The 14,450-nt window shown below is 38.2% G+C and overlaps 1 protein-coding gene across 1 annotated transcript; it reads left to right on the forward strand.

Moving 5' to 3' along the window:
- The first annotated feature begins 480 nt into the window (after positions 1-480).
- prr18 (proline rich 18) lies at positions 481-5,650 on the forward strand. Its single transcript, XM_044137195.1, has one exon. The coding sequence runs from the start codon at positions 790-792 to the stop codon at positions 1,543-1,545; it is 756 nt and encodes a 251-aa protein (XP_043993130.1). The 5' UTR covers positions 481-789; the 3' UTR covers positions 1,546-5,650.
- The last annotated feature ends 8,800 nt before the right edge of the window (positions 5,651-14,450 follow it).

Here is a 14,450-nt window from a genome sequence, read left to right on the forward strand (position 1 = left end):
CTTGGGCGCCCTCCTGTCAGGGGGTGACACCATTGCTCCAGAAATGGTGCCGCCATCCAATTCAATAACTTGGATACCAATTACTGCTTATTTGCATGTCCAGTCAATGGGGACTGCAAGATGAAAGCAATGTAAAAAAAAAAACAAACAAAAAAAAACCTGTGCATTGCAGCTGTTAGAGTTGAATAATCTAAAATAGATTTGACAAAAAAAGGTTTCTTTATTTTCTTTTGTTTTTTTTTTTAGGTAGCTTGAATCTTATCTCTGGTCTAAATTAACTTGATTATTTGACATTAAAATTAGAGAGTATTTTATGTCATTTTGCAATCTGAGAAATTTAAGATTGAGATAAGTGTTAAAATTACAAATACAAACAGATGAATTATTCTACATGAGATTGTTTCAAACACAACTTTGCATTATCCCCAAAAAGGGAGAATAAATAGAAACAGTGTATTATATGAACAGTGTGACCATCAGGAGGTTGATGTGATTCATTGTTTTAGGGAAGGCCCTAAAAAAACTTAAATGACGTAATTAGGTTTTCCGTTTCTTTGTTTGGCTCGCCTCTTGGCCACGCCCTCCTCCACCAGATCCACAATAAAAGAGCCAGGATGTGTGTGTGTGTCTTTGTGTGTGTGTGTTACTCGAGCCTGTGTGGACAACAGGTGCACCACCGCTCCGGTGATAATGCCTACAGAGCGCCTGTATTCGCTCTGCGCTGGGCTTTTCAGGATACACTCGCTGCTTTTTATGTCTTGATTTTCTTCATTATTTCTGACCGTAAAGATGCCTTTTCCTCCGATCAGCCTCCAACAGCGGATCTCCTCTCCTGGCAGGGAACTATTTGGGAAAAAGAAGGGCAACGCAGACCACTCTCAGGCTGCACAAGCCGGCAAATCTGGATCCGAAAAGGGAAAACAGCCCAGTTCCTGGGCATCAGCAAACCTGCGGAATCTGGGGCGAAGATCGCAGCCGGAGAAGAATAAAAGCCAAGCTCAGAAGCCCAGTTCAGGGCAAGAGACTCAGGGAAAGTCCTCCTGGCTGTCGGTGCCCAAACCGCAGGAGCCATCCTTGGGAATAAGGCGCTCCAGCTCAATGGACTCCGCCAGACATCTCAGTGGGAAAGAGGAAACAAAGAAGGAGATCCAGTTCTCGCTCAGCCTCACTCCTGAAGCCATTCTAGTTATTAAAAAGCGGAACCTGGAGAAGCAGATGATGGCCAAGCAGCAGAAGTGCTGCGCCTCCGCGGACTTTCGGCACCGGCGAGTTTTTCCGTCCAAAAAGGCGCACGGAGCGTCCAAGTGCTGCGCTCCGGGCGGCAAGACGGACAGCGCGGAACAGCAGGACATTACCGCCATTGTTAAAATATCTCTGCTGAACGATCAATACAAGTACGATGATGTGGAGTACGAGGATGAGGACGGGGATGTGGATGAGACCGTTGTGAGGAAATGCAAAGAGTGGCTGAAAGGAGTGGAAAATGCAGCTGCTTTGGTGAAAGCAGACAAACTTTCAGCACTTCCGCACCTCAAAGGCTGCTGACACCTGACTTCAAATCTTTATCATTATTATTAAGTTGGAAGAAAGGCATGACGGACTAATTCGTTTTATTTACAAGACTTCAGACAAGTGAAGGAGATCTACTCTAAGAGGATGTCAGGATTTAAAAAGATGTCACTAAGTTTAAAATGCCACAAAGGGCAGATTACTTTTAGATAAGAAACATTCAATAATACAGTTCAGGTTTAGAAGAGTCACGTTCTTTCACGTTTTTTTTTTCTTTTTAAATCGTCTTGGTTCAAGTTCAGATGCCATTTTGCTCTCACTTTCTTCTCAGTTTCTCTTTGCACACGGATTTATTTCCAGTGGGCGTCTGTGGATTGGCTGAGGTCAGCGGAGGCAGCCAAAGCGCTCTTCTCCTTTTGTTGGAGAACAATAAACTGCTGGAGAACATCAGCGACTCAAGCACAGACTGACTGAAACCCAGCGCGGATTCTTTGGTTTTTATCTTCTGCTAATTGGGTTCACTTGATCAATCAGTGATGTGGTGAATTCAGGAAAAATGGGACAGGAAAAAATGTATGATCTGAGCATCAAAACGAAACTCCTTTTAGTCGGTCAAATATATTTTCTAAATTAGTACCTTTTTGTCCCATTTTACCAAATGACATGGTAAATTGAGACGTTCTAAACGAAATATAGCCTATCACTGTTGTCAGCACATAAGATCTGATATACAGATTTAAATTTACACATTTTTGAACGCAGTAAAAGTTTATTATGTGGGTTGTCGTGGTAGGTAGAGAAAAGAAAGAGCAAGGAAGACTGGATCATATTTTCAAATGAATTTATTTATTTAACAGAATTTACATTTATCTAAAGTTATGAGAAAAGAGTCAAGCTGTTGGTAATTATATCAGCGCTTCACAGAGCTTGTAAAACTTTGACCATTTTAGTGACAGATCAACGCAAATATGGTTTACTATTTTTATTTAACAAACTGGTGAGCATTCATAATAAGTATCACAGTTACAGTTAAATTGTGCCAATTTGCTAAACGTGTCAAATATAATTTTGTCTCAGTTATGATAAAAGCAGAGAGCCATGCTTTCATAAAATAACATACTTAACTTTTCTCACAAACTGAAGAACTCAAAGCTATAAAACACATTATAGGTTAATTGTTAAATTTGATTACAAAGAAAAAAAGTGCCCCAATTTACCTGAATTCACCCTTATCACAAAATATTGATACGGTCAAATATTTTATCAGCTGAAATTTTGTATTAATTTTGAAGTAAAAAAAAAAAAGTTCTTATACAAACTGGCCATATTAAATTGCTTAGATTTATTAGTTTCTTCTTGTGTATTGTTCTCTTGCTGATTTGTGGTCTTTAGGTCTGTTCTTGTCGCTGTTTCCCAGACAGCATTTTCATAAAGGCTCTTTGTTTCTGCCGTGCAGCTACCTAGAGCCATTTGGGCATTAGCGTTTTAAGCTTCTTAGATTTCCTGTTAAGCAGGGTTGACCAATGAGTGCTGCATGCGTTCCCAGGTGCACCATTCCTGCAGGAAATTACCTCCAAAATATGTCGATACATCAAACTAAACATGCCACTAATGTTTGTACAAGAATGACACTTTATTATTTCCTGTATCTCTTTTTTTAGAGTTAGGTATTTTGCAGCCTTGATGTTCTCCATTGTTTTCTGCAATAACTTTGTTTTTACCCTGGAAGTGTTTACTCAGGGAAAAACAGCTGATCAGGAAATGAAATACAGTCAATGTCACAGTGGAAGAGAAATAAAGTTATAGAAGGACCTTTGCGCTTCTGTATTGATTGATTTCACCTTATCCTGTGTGTTTGTGCATATTAGATCACCAAACAATAATTACATTCAACTGGAAGTTCATTCGGGCACTTTCTGTAACTGGGTAACAAGGTGTTTCTGTCATCTGTGGTTTGTTTGAAACAATCAGAATGAATGAGTTACATTGTTGTGTTGTAAATGCTTCCATAAAATCTGGATTTTTATTCAGAATCTTGAGATTTTATCGATTAATTTGAGCTCTTCTCGACTGGGAGATGGACAGAAAACAAATGACAGACTGCAGCTTGATCAAGTGTTTCCACAGGAGCTCAAAATTTGCTCAATTATAAGTGCACACCTGACTAATATTTGACCAAATATCTGTAGGAAATTTGTAGGAAAACTTTTGGTAACCACTAATAAGCTTCTGGCTTAAATTCTTTGAACTGACTAGTTGTTTATATGATGTAAAGTTGAATAATTTAGAAATAGTGGCTCTTTCTTAATCCACCTACTTTGTGCAACGCACCAACAGTACAAGAAGCTAATCGACTGATATCATAATGCTTCCTCTATCATGCTTGCTAGTTGGTAAACTCTCACCTTGGCTCCTTGAGAAAGTTATCTTATCAACAAGATGAATCTTTATCTCTTCTGGTTATGAAATATTTTCTGTTGAAGTGCACTGAGTTTGTCCCATTTGAGAGCAGATGCTTGAAGGTGATTGTTTTAGTGGCGATTTTCCTTTCTCAGTCTTCACACTCAATGTTTTCAACATCGACCAACGCCTCGGTGGCTCCTGGGTTGATCTTGAACATCCTTACTACTTTGATTTCATCTGACCTGGACAATTTGGGTCAGCCGCTTGAAACTTGGATTGCCAAAAAAAAAACCATCATGACTAGAATGGGGTGTCAAACTCTGTCATTTTGGGCCCTATCCAAAATCTGAATGTTCTTAAAGGACCAGAATGTATTAATAAAACCCATTAAACTATTGAAAATTCAATAATATTGACCATTTTTTCACTCTGGTCAATCCATCCAGGGTTTTGTTATTGATAATTACCAAAGTTGTATGAAAAACATTCACATTAATCCTCAGGTAACATTTGCCTAGTTGATTTCTTTGAATATAAAAAAAATGGCAGTAGCATCAACATGGTTTTTACTCAAGGATGAAATCTGATTGCATTTTTCCATGAGATTTCAGTCGATTCCCTGTATTTTAGATGCATAGAAACGACCTGCTGGTTTTGGAAACAAACTCTGCTCATTGGCAACTGGAATTTTCTGTTCTTCACCAACAGTTTTGGAAAGCAGTACTGTAAATATTCAGACATTGCCACAAAGTTTGTCACAATGTGGTCCAGTGTAATACTTCACTTTCTGTCTCATGCATGTCCACACAGTAAACACCTTGTTACAATCAAAGCAACTTGCAGGACAGATGCTCCACATGGGTTCAGACTCGGATCATATCAGGACCGAACCAGTCTGTACGAGGGCCTGTTTGGTCCTCAGTGGCTCCTGTACAGATATCATCATCTGGCTTGTTGACCAAAAGTTATGTAATCTCCTTGTCTATTGTGTCTTTTCAATTGCAGCCTTGTCTGTTGGACTGATTTAAGCCTGAAGCCAAGCTATTCATGACTCTGTTTCTCTATGGGCGGCTTTACTATCTCAGCAGCAAGGAGCAAGCAACAATCTGTTCATTTTCTTACTTTTACAGTTGTTTTCATCATTTTCTTGTGCTTTTATTGCTACTTTTTGTCTGCAATTCAAATCCTTTTTTGGATAACAAATGAAAAGGAAATCGCTGTAATCCTCCTCAGCCCTAAGATCACTTTCTAGGTCAGTGACGAAGCACAGCAACATTATCTGGAGCTGATTTATAGTGTCAGAGAGAAGAACAGATGGGTCCTGCCTCCGCCTCATCGTTAACACTTTGCAGCACTAAGAAGAGAACTGCCAGTCCTTCTTGCCCTAGAAGTGATAGTATTTCTGTTTGTGGCAACTGAACTGTTAAACCAGCGGCACCTTTATGAGAAAGGAAAGAAATGAATGTTTTCTGCAGGGACCTGGCCCAAAAAGCTCTGTAATGTTCCGTGACAGAGAAATTTCTCAAGGACAGAGCGGCATGAGAGAGCAGAGTCTTCCAATAGAAATCAGAACCATGACTCGTCTTCATTTATGGATCATTAAAAGAAGAATTAACCTGTTTCATACAACTTTTATCTATATTAGCTTTTTACAGCGCTGTAAAAGTGTTCACATTTAATCATGCTAGATTCACAAGTTTCCATGTACTTTACTGGGATTTTCAGTAACAATAAAAATGTAAAATTTGCGCCATGTATTGATATTCGACTTGTCTTCAATCTGAAGGGTTTAAGAACCACCATTCACAGAAGATGCAGATGTAAATCATTTGGATTAGATCTCTACCACTTTGCATGTCTAGAAGAAAATTTAAGCACTTTCTTCTTTGCAAAAATAAAAGCTTAATTAGCCTTCCAGATTCTGAACTGGTGTAGTTCAGAATCTAGTCTGAACTAAACCAGACCAGAGCTAGTTAAAATGGTCTTTAACTAGACCATTTTTATTTTGAACCAGAGTTGTCAAACTCCTGTCCTCCTGGGTCAGCATTCTGTAACTTTTACATGCGTCCCTGATCCAGTACCACAGAGTCCTGCTAATGACATAAATATTTGAGTCAGATCTGTTGAAGCAGAGCCACATCTTAAAAGCTGTGGTCATCGACTCTTGGGAATTAGCTTGTCACTTGTGATCTGAACCAGTTCAAAACATTCAGATCCAGACCCAAAATGTATAGAACTGGGGTCAGAAATTAACCTAAATACCAGCAATGATAACGAGAAAGCGTTTGCATTTCAGAAATGTTGAAAAGAATTCAAAACAGGACTTTCAAGTAAATTAAAGCACCATGTTGTATATTTTGATATTTGGTTTGGTGTTCAGTTATCTCTTTGTAAACTCCAAATTAAATATTTAGTTGTGAGTCAGGGTCACAAGTGTCCAATTTTTTAATCTGTGGGTTAGAAACTGGAAGAGTTCAGGAAACATTGGTCTAACCATTCCATCTTAGCTCTGGACAATATTTAGCAAGCTAAATATTTAGCTATCTAATTAAACATTTAGATTTCTAGCTAAATATTTAGCCTGTAGCACCGAAGATAGCTGCGGTGTGGGAGCTACAAACTAAATTTTTAGTTTGTAGCTAAAAATTTAGCTACAAACTAAATATTTAATTAATATGAAAATTGGTGGAAGTGGAATATGAAAATAAAAGTTTTGCGGATCTTTATGTAAACTCCAAATGAAATATTTAGTTTTTGAGTTAAGAGTGAGAGTTACAAGCCTCCAATATTTTAATTTGTGAGTTAGAAAATGGAAGAGTTCAGGAAACATTGGTCTAAACTCTAAAGCATTCCATCGTAGCGCTGGGAAATATTTAGCAAGCTAAATATTTAGCTAGCTAATTAAACATTTAGATCTCTAAATGTTTACATTTAGATTTAGCTAACTAAACATTTAGGTTTCTAAATGTTTAGGTTCAAACTACATATTTAGTTACGGTAATATGAAATTTGGCTTACAGATAAGCAGAAGTGGATTATGAAAATAAAAGTGCTTCAGATCTCTATGTAAACTCCAAATTAAATATTTAGTTTGTGAGCAAAATACCTCTAAGTACTAAATATTTTGTTGGTGAATTAAATATTTAGTTTGGACGTCTGACCTGTTTGAAATGTTCATATAACATGGAGAAAACATGACTTTGAAACATGAACAGCCACATTTATTTGTCTTTATGTTGGGCAAAATGAACCAAAAATATTGCTGTTAATTTTTTTTTACAAAGATGTACAGTTTATTACATCACATTTTAATTAAATTTACTTGCTTTTGTGGTTGTGAAATTATAAAATGTGAAAATATTCCAAGAGTATGAATACTTTTGCCAGTCACTGCATCTGCTGCTTCTTTCCTTCCTTGCTGTTTCTGAAGTCATTTTTTGCTTCTAAAATCTGAGGTGTGTTGGGGATCAGGTAGTAGGATGGTAGCTCTGTGGGAGAGTAGGTGGACTCACTCCTCCTGCCTTTATTTTTGTCTTTTTTTTGTTCATTGCAAAAACTGAAGATAGCTGCGGTGTGGGAGGATGCTCTTGGCTGACGAGAGGGATTACCAAAAAAGAACAAGATGGGTTCCTGATTTTTTTTTCTTTTCTCTCTTCAACAGCGTCTTTTGATAGACAGCTAATGAAAGCACAGATGGACCCTGGAGACAGAGAATGAGGCCAATTCAAGATAGCAGCCCAAATCCCCAAATACTGACACTTCATAGCCGTTTTCCGACTACACATCCCAAGCTGCTCTTTCAAAGCAGCTTATTAAAAATACAGCCGGAGCAGGTATATTTGAAGCACCTCATAGTCTACAGGAATGGCCGAATAATGAAGCAAGAAGTCTGCATTTACTGATCTCCATAGTATAATTTTAAGATCCTCTGATCTGTAATCTGTGCTTAAAGCTGAAACCAGAAATTTGCATACACTAAATAAAAATACAAATTTGCCTTTTTTCCCCACCATCTGAAGTTAAACCAGACCAAGCTTCTCTTGCTTTTGGTTAAAATTATCAAAAGTATTTCTACTTGCATCAAATGGATGGATGGATATGGCCAAAGGGTTCCACTTTGGTCTGATGAAACCAAAATGGAACCCTTTGGCCATATCCAGCCATCCATTTTCTGTTCACCCTTGTCCCTCAGTGGGGTTGGGAGGACAAGTCTCCAAAAATGAAGATTTTTATTCCTGTGTTCATTTTTATGTTTCTTTTGAAGTAAATGCTTCTTTCTTGTTGAGTGGCCTATCAGCCCGTGTCGGTACAGGAAACGTTTCACTGTGGATGATGACATCAGCTTGATGTCATCAGCAGCATCTTCACTAGGGCTTTATGTTCTGTTTTAGGGTCAATTTGCACATTTTGGACCAAAACAAGTTATTCTGTGGGACGCAGAACCTGTCTCCTTCCTGAACATCATGATGGTTGGACATTCCCATCATGTCTGTACTTGCATATAACTTTTTGAACAGAGGGATGAGGCACCTTTAAGCATCTGGAAATTATCAGCAAAGATGAACCAGAAGTGTGCAGCTCCACAGTTCTCTCTTCTTTTTTTTTTTCTTTTTTTTGACTTTCAAATCATTATCAAAAAAGAAAAACCATGTTTTAAGAAATAAATTCTCTCATTATTGAGGCATTTACCAAATAGAAATAATGTTGTTAATTCTAACCAACCTAAAAACAAGAGAAGTTAGTCTGATTCAACTTCAGACAGTGAGTAAAAAATAAAAAAACAAAAGTGTCTTTTGATTTAATGTATGTAAACTTTTGGTTTCAACAGTATGTCTGCTCATACTCATCTCTGTTTCCACTGTTTACTTTCTTTTTCTTTTTCTAGCTGTCTTCAGCTGACGTTTCCAGTCCTCCTGCGCCACCTGGAGGAATGTTTGAAGATACACGACCTAAGACTTGCTCTCTCCTCACAAAGGTAATATGCAGCAAACACAAAGACACAACTAATACAGTTCAATCCTTAAATTGTCAAGTTTATTTTTAGGCTGTTGGTTGCTCATTGTGACATTGAGAAAATCAATTTGTTGTTACTTAATTCAGTCTCGCTAGATTTTTTGTTTCTTTTAGCAATACAGTTACATCTCAGTGAGACATTGTTACACTGAGTCATAAATGAGATAATGGTCCCTTGTCCCACAAACATCTTTTAAATTTATCTTAAAGATGCAGAAAACACAGTAAACTTATAGAAGGACAATAACTGAGAGACTCTTGGACCAAATGCAGATTAAGTTCAGTTCGTAGCTGCGTGTTCTCCATCTGTGCCCACATTTTGGTCCATTTAAATAAACTTTGGGGACACCATATGGTGGAAATGTAACTGAACGTTATTGGATTGGGGCTTTATGGTCGCTCTTTGACGGAATGAACACAAGGGGGCAGCAGAGATTCTTCTCTGTAGCCATACAATTGGCCCCTCACCGTTTTCACAGCAGGATCAAGCTGCCAAATGAACGAAACAGTATGGCTTTTATGATATACAGCTTTGAAAAATATGAAAGAAGAATATTTTATGTCATTTTTTTTATTTGCAAGTTGACTAAAGTAATCACTGGACTAAAGAGAAACTGATAAAAACTGTAAAAATGAATCAATAAAATGGGGGAATTTTTTTTTCAATAAGAAACAACTAGTCAGACTAATTTCAGTTCAATTTATTTCATGGAAATAAAATTACATTTGATGTTTTCACATCCCTGAGCATCGTCTTAATGAGACTTTGTAGGAAAACCGGTGTCTTCAGTCAGAGGCTTCTTCAAAGTCACTGTAAAACTGAAAGCTACAGGAGATTCTTCCTGCCAACACCTATCACCATCTCCAACAACAACTCTGAAGAATCTTAAATAATTTGAGTTACAACAACTTTCAATCTCCCTTTGGGGTTACTCAAGTATTTTCGAATTGACAAAAGGATATACATTTTAAAATTGCTATTATAATTAAATCAAATAAATGATCCCCAAGCTAAATGGCAATAGTCAAGGTTTGTTTATTTAGTTCAAGAAGAACAGCGCATGAAGATGTAATAAACAGCTGCGGGCCATTTGCTTGTAAGAGACAGTATCATTTAGGTTCTTCATGGATGTTAATTTCAGCCCCTGTTGTGTCTGCTCTCTCTTCCCTAAGGATTGACTTTGATTTTGACCGTCTCGTCTCACTTCTGTCTGGGTGTGAAGACAGCAATACGCTCCGGGGGTCTTCCATGAGAGAGATCCTGTCTTATATTCCCCTCCTGTAAAAGTCAAGCTTCATAAGGAGGATGTAATTGTCTTCTCTAATGACTTGCACTTGGAGGGGGTGGGGCAGAGGACAAAGGGGGTATAATAAAGGATTTTAGGGGCCCTCCTGTAGGAATACTTTGCTTCAAATTGCTGAGCAAATGAAACTGCCCGTTGTTTCCTCAGCCTGGGTCGGCGCTCTGCCAGACGGAGGTAAGGCAGGACCAAAGAGGACCCAGTCCAGAACACCTGCTGGGGCCTAATTGGCCCCTGCTGCAGTAAATGGCTTCCTGTGGCTGCGTGTTTACTTCTCATTTGTTCTGTGGGCTCTGTTTCCCAGCCCCTGAAACAAGAGAGGGTCGCTTTAAAATCTTGATTCCCACAACTTTCTGTCTCTGTCCTACTCCGACTGTCTCTCAAATAAAGGATTTCTGAAAGCTGCAGCTCTGCAGCTCATGACTTAACCACATGGGCACGCTGGGGCAGTTTGACACAGGAGGGAAAACATTTAATGTGTTCATCCTAATAATGTGAATTTTCACTTATGAAGTTAGGCAAAATAAATAAACTGATGTTACAACCCACTGAAGTTGATTTCTGATGGTGGCTATACAGACTTTTCCACCCAACCAACATCTACCATTGTCTTCCCAATTCACCTCCACCCAGTTGCTTTTCATACAAAGAAATTTTTAAAGATTCAAGCGAATCCAATCCATACCTTCCTCCAGTCTCACTTTCCTGCTCATTCTGGGAGGGATCGAAGATGTTCCCATTCAACCAAGAACAGCACCTGAGTCTCCTTCCAATGGGACTCACCTGGAAAAATCCCCAAAGGATTCACCTGATCACATATTTATTTGTATGGGATTTAATTTTGTTATTATTGTTGTATAGCTGTTGCTTCCTCAATTGAAAAATAGGTGTTAAATCGTAATGGGACTTCATACGTTGTGAATTTGTAAGGGTAAAGTCTTTTGTTTTTATAACATGAACTTTTTAGTGTGAAATCTCTATGAGCTATGAACCTGCATGTCAAATTTAAGGCAAGAAAAGAAATGTAAAAAAAAAAGAAAAGAAGAGCTGATCTGGCAACTTCTCGGTGTGAAATCCCATTGACCCCACAAACAAACATGACGAGACGGCGGCCTCTCCTGCCTCTACCGTCCGGCTGTACCATAAGCACATTCCCCACATCCATGAGAAATACCGAAAATAAAAGCAATTAGAGATGAAGTCAAATGGAGAGTTTGCGAATCCCCTGGTTGGGCTTTTAAATAACAAGCCAATTCATCCCACCTGCCCGGGTTTTATTTGCTCAATATTAGCTGGGATGATTTATGGGACACTTGGTGCAGTAATTTGCTATCTTCGTGGCCATCTGGTCATAGTCATTTTAATGTGTTGAATTTCACAACTGTGCTTTACAGGTCTGCGAAATGAGATTAGACTAGAACACACCATGTCTATTCACACAAACTTCAATGAGAGGAAGATTTAAGATAGTTACTTAAGCTAGCTAGCTATATTTGAAGGCAGTTTTTTCCATACCAGTCTACAATTTAAGGCTAAGTGTTAGCATTAGTATTGAACATGTGGAAACACATGTCGTCCTGTGTTGTCTGCAGCTGATGGGGTTTGAACAGGTCTGCTGCAGCTGTCTGGTGAGTAAACGCGGCCTCGCTACAGAGTCCTCCCTGAAGCAAGTTTGCACCCAGCAGGCAAAGTGTGTTGTCACCCGAGTGTGCTGTGTTGTCGGGTACGACTATGGCTGCTCTTGAGAAGTAGCACACTGTTAAGAATATCTTAACAACACAACAAATTGTGTGCACAGGTGACACACATCACAGAAATCAAGTTAGCCAGGTTGCTGCAGACTGGGAAAGGCTCAAACCCCAAACTAAATGTAAAAAACAGAAATATTTCAATCTTGTGTTTAGTAAGAGACGTGCTTTATGTCACTTGCTAATTACAAGTAATACAGCACTGTGAAAAAGTGCTTGCCCACTTGCAGATTTATTCTGTTAAACTTTTTTGTCACACTTAAGTGTTTCAGATCATCAAAGAAAATTGCAATATCAGACAAAGATAATATGAGTAAATACAAATACAGAGTTTTTAAACTGACTTAGCACTAAGTAAGCAAACTTAAATATGATTTGTCTGATGATAAGTTAAAAATATCTAAAAGAGCAACACCTGCTGCCCCAATGTAATGAAATTCAAGAAAATATGAGAATCAAACATATTCACGTTTCAGTCTGGAAAGGGTTACAAATACACTTCTAAGTCTTTGTAACTCAAGTTAACTGTTGTGAGTCATTATCCACAAAGGAAGAAAATATGTTAAAGTAGTAGGCCTTTCCATCTGAAAAATAACTCCCAGAGGGACAATCAACAATTTATCTAGGAGGTTACACAAACCCAAACCAGTGACTGAAGCCTTGCAGACCTTATGCACCTCAGTTAAGGTCAGTGTTCACGGTTTTGGAATACTTTTTATGCATTTATTTTTGCTTGACCCAAAATATTTACTAAATAGAAAGATCATTTTAGAAAAGGCATAAGAGAATGGGTTATGTTTCTGAGCAGAGATATGGGCAAGCTAGTGGAGTCCTCTCTTCTCTCACTTCTGTGTGAAGATGGACCAAAGGCAAACAGGGAAGAGCTGGAAGGAGCGCTGGAGAAGACAAACATGTTGGTCAAAGCCAGCTGGCATGCAGGCATATTACTTATCCCAGGTGTGTACTAAAAACTGTTGGACAGTTCAGTCGCTCTGCTCCCTTTATCATTGTCATCCAGGGTTGAGCTCCAGGTATGGGTATTTGAGTTTTTCTTTATTCCTTCATTCAATCCTCTGTGAGTTTAAATAAAATGTTTCAGAGATCCAGTGTTTTCTAGTCTTTGTAACTATTAAATATTTTACTCTTTTCCTTTCCTTAGCAGCCACAGAGGTTTTACAGAAAACATCAGCCAACAAACAGCATCATGAAGACCAGTTAAAACAGCTGATGAGAACTTCAAGCTGTTATAAAACAGCATACCAAACTTTCCATATGTCATGCATAGCGAAAACACAAACTTGTGCTAAATATGTTTGGTCTAGTTTCTTGTGCAATTATCTTAGTACTTAATATTGATAAACATTTTTTTTATAACTTGAGAAAATGTCTTGTTGAAATAATCTCACTTTTTTAACATCAATATTAAGACATTGCCTACTTAAAACAGCATACTCTATCTTGCTCAAAAGCTACTTGTGAGTTAGTTTTATCTTATTTCAAGTGTATAAAGATATTTGCACTAGAAAGTAGACAAAAATGTTTAGTAAAACTTTATGATATTGCTGGTATAGCTATAATCCAAGCTAATTAATTAAATAGTTTATTCTACAAAGTATTGCTAAGGGCTGAATAAAGATAAAAATAATAAAAATCCATACTACTTTTTTAGTTAACACTTTACTTATTTTCTTCCTGAACAGTCATAAAATCTAAAGACATAAAATCCTAATAAAAGCACTCTCGGTTTTGGCTGACGCTGTAGAAATAGATCAATAATGTTCATTTATGATGCTGCAAACATGTGAGGGCTGGCTCATGGTGGGGGTGTTGGGTGATGGTGTTGAAGGAAAAGACTCAGGTGCCGACTGAGACACCAGCACTGTTGAAATGGCACTGGTTATGACACCCTTGATTTTTACACTGTGGTTTCCTCACCTCCAACACAAAGGAGTCTCTTTTCTGATGACAAAACGATTAATGGATTAGGAAATGATAAATAATCGTAATATCTGCCACCCACAGATAAAAGCCCTCACATTTACAACTTTACAACCCCGGGAGATCAGGAATCCTGATTTGCGAGTGAGCTGTGTGTGTAGTGGAGAAGAAAATACCAGAGGACTCTTACATTCAGCTTGGATAATCAGGGAGATTCTTGAGGAGAGCAGGATACTTGAGACAAATATACAATAACTTTAAATGTAGGATTATCTACTTTTCCATAGACTGGCTGCATACTAGCCTGAAACATAATTGAAAAAATGCCCCAAAAACTTCAGAGTTTGACCTGAGTGGTATTTGTTTTTCTACGCCTGCTGTGAACTCCTGTCCAGACAGTTGGACAGAGAGACAGACAGACTCGCTCTGCTGACAGGATGAACAGGACGTCCAAGGTTTGGTTAGTAACATAAACCAGCCACAACACAACAGCTCAGAGCTCTATGGAGGCTGCCATGTAGCCGTTACATTAATGTCT

This window comes from Gambusia affinis, linkage group LG13 (genome assembly GCF_019740435.1).
Source record: "Gambusia affinis linkage group LG13, SWU_Gaff_1.0, whole genome shotgun sequence".
NCBI lineage: Eukaryota > Metazoa > Chordata > Actinopteri > Cyprinodontiformes > Poeciliidae > Gambusia > Gambusia affinis.

Coding starts and splice junctions, on each gene's coding strand:
- prr18 (XM_044137195.1), top strand. CDS start 790: ATGCCTTTTCCTCCGATCAGCCTCCAACAGCGGATCTCCTCTCCTGGC.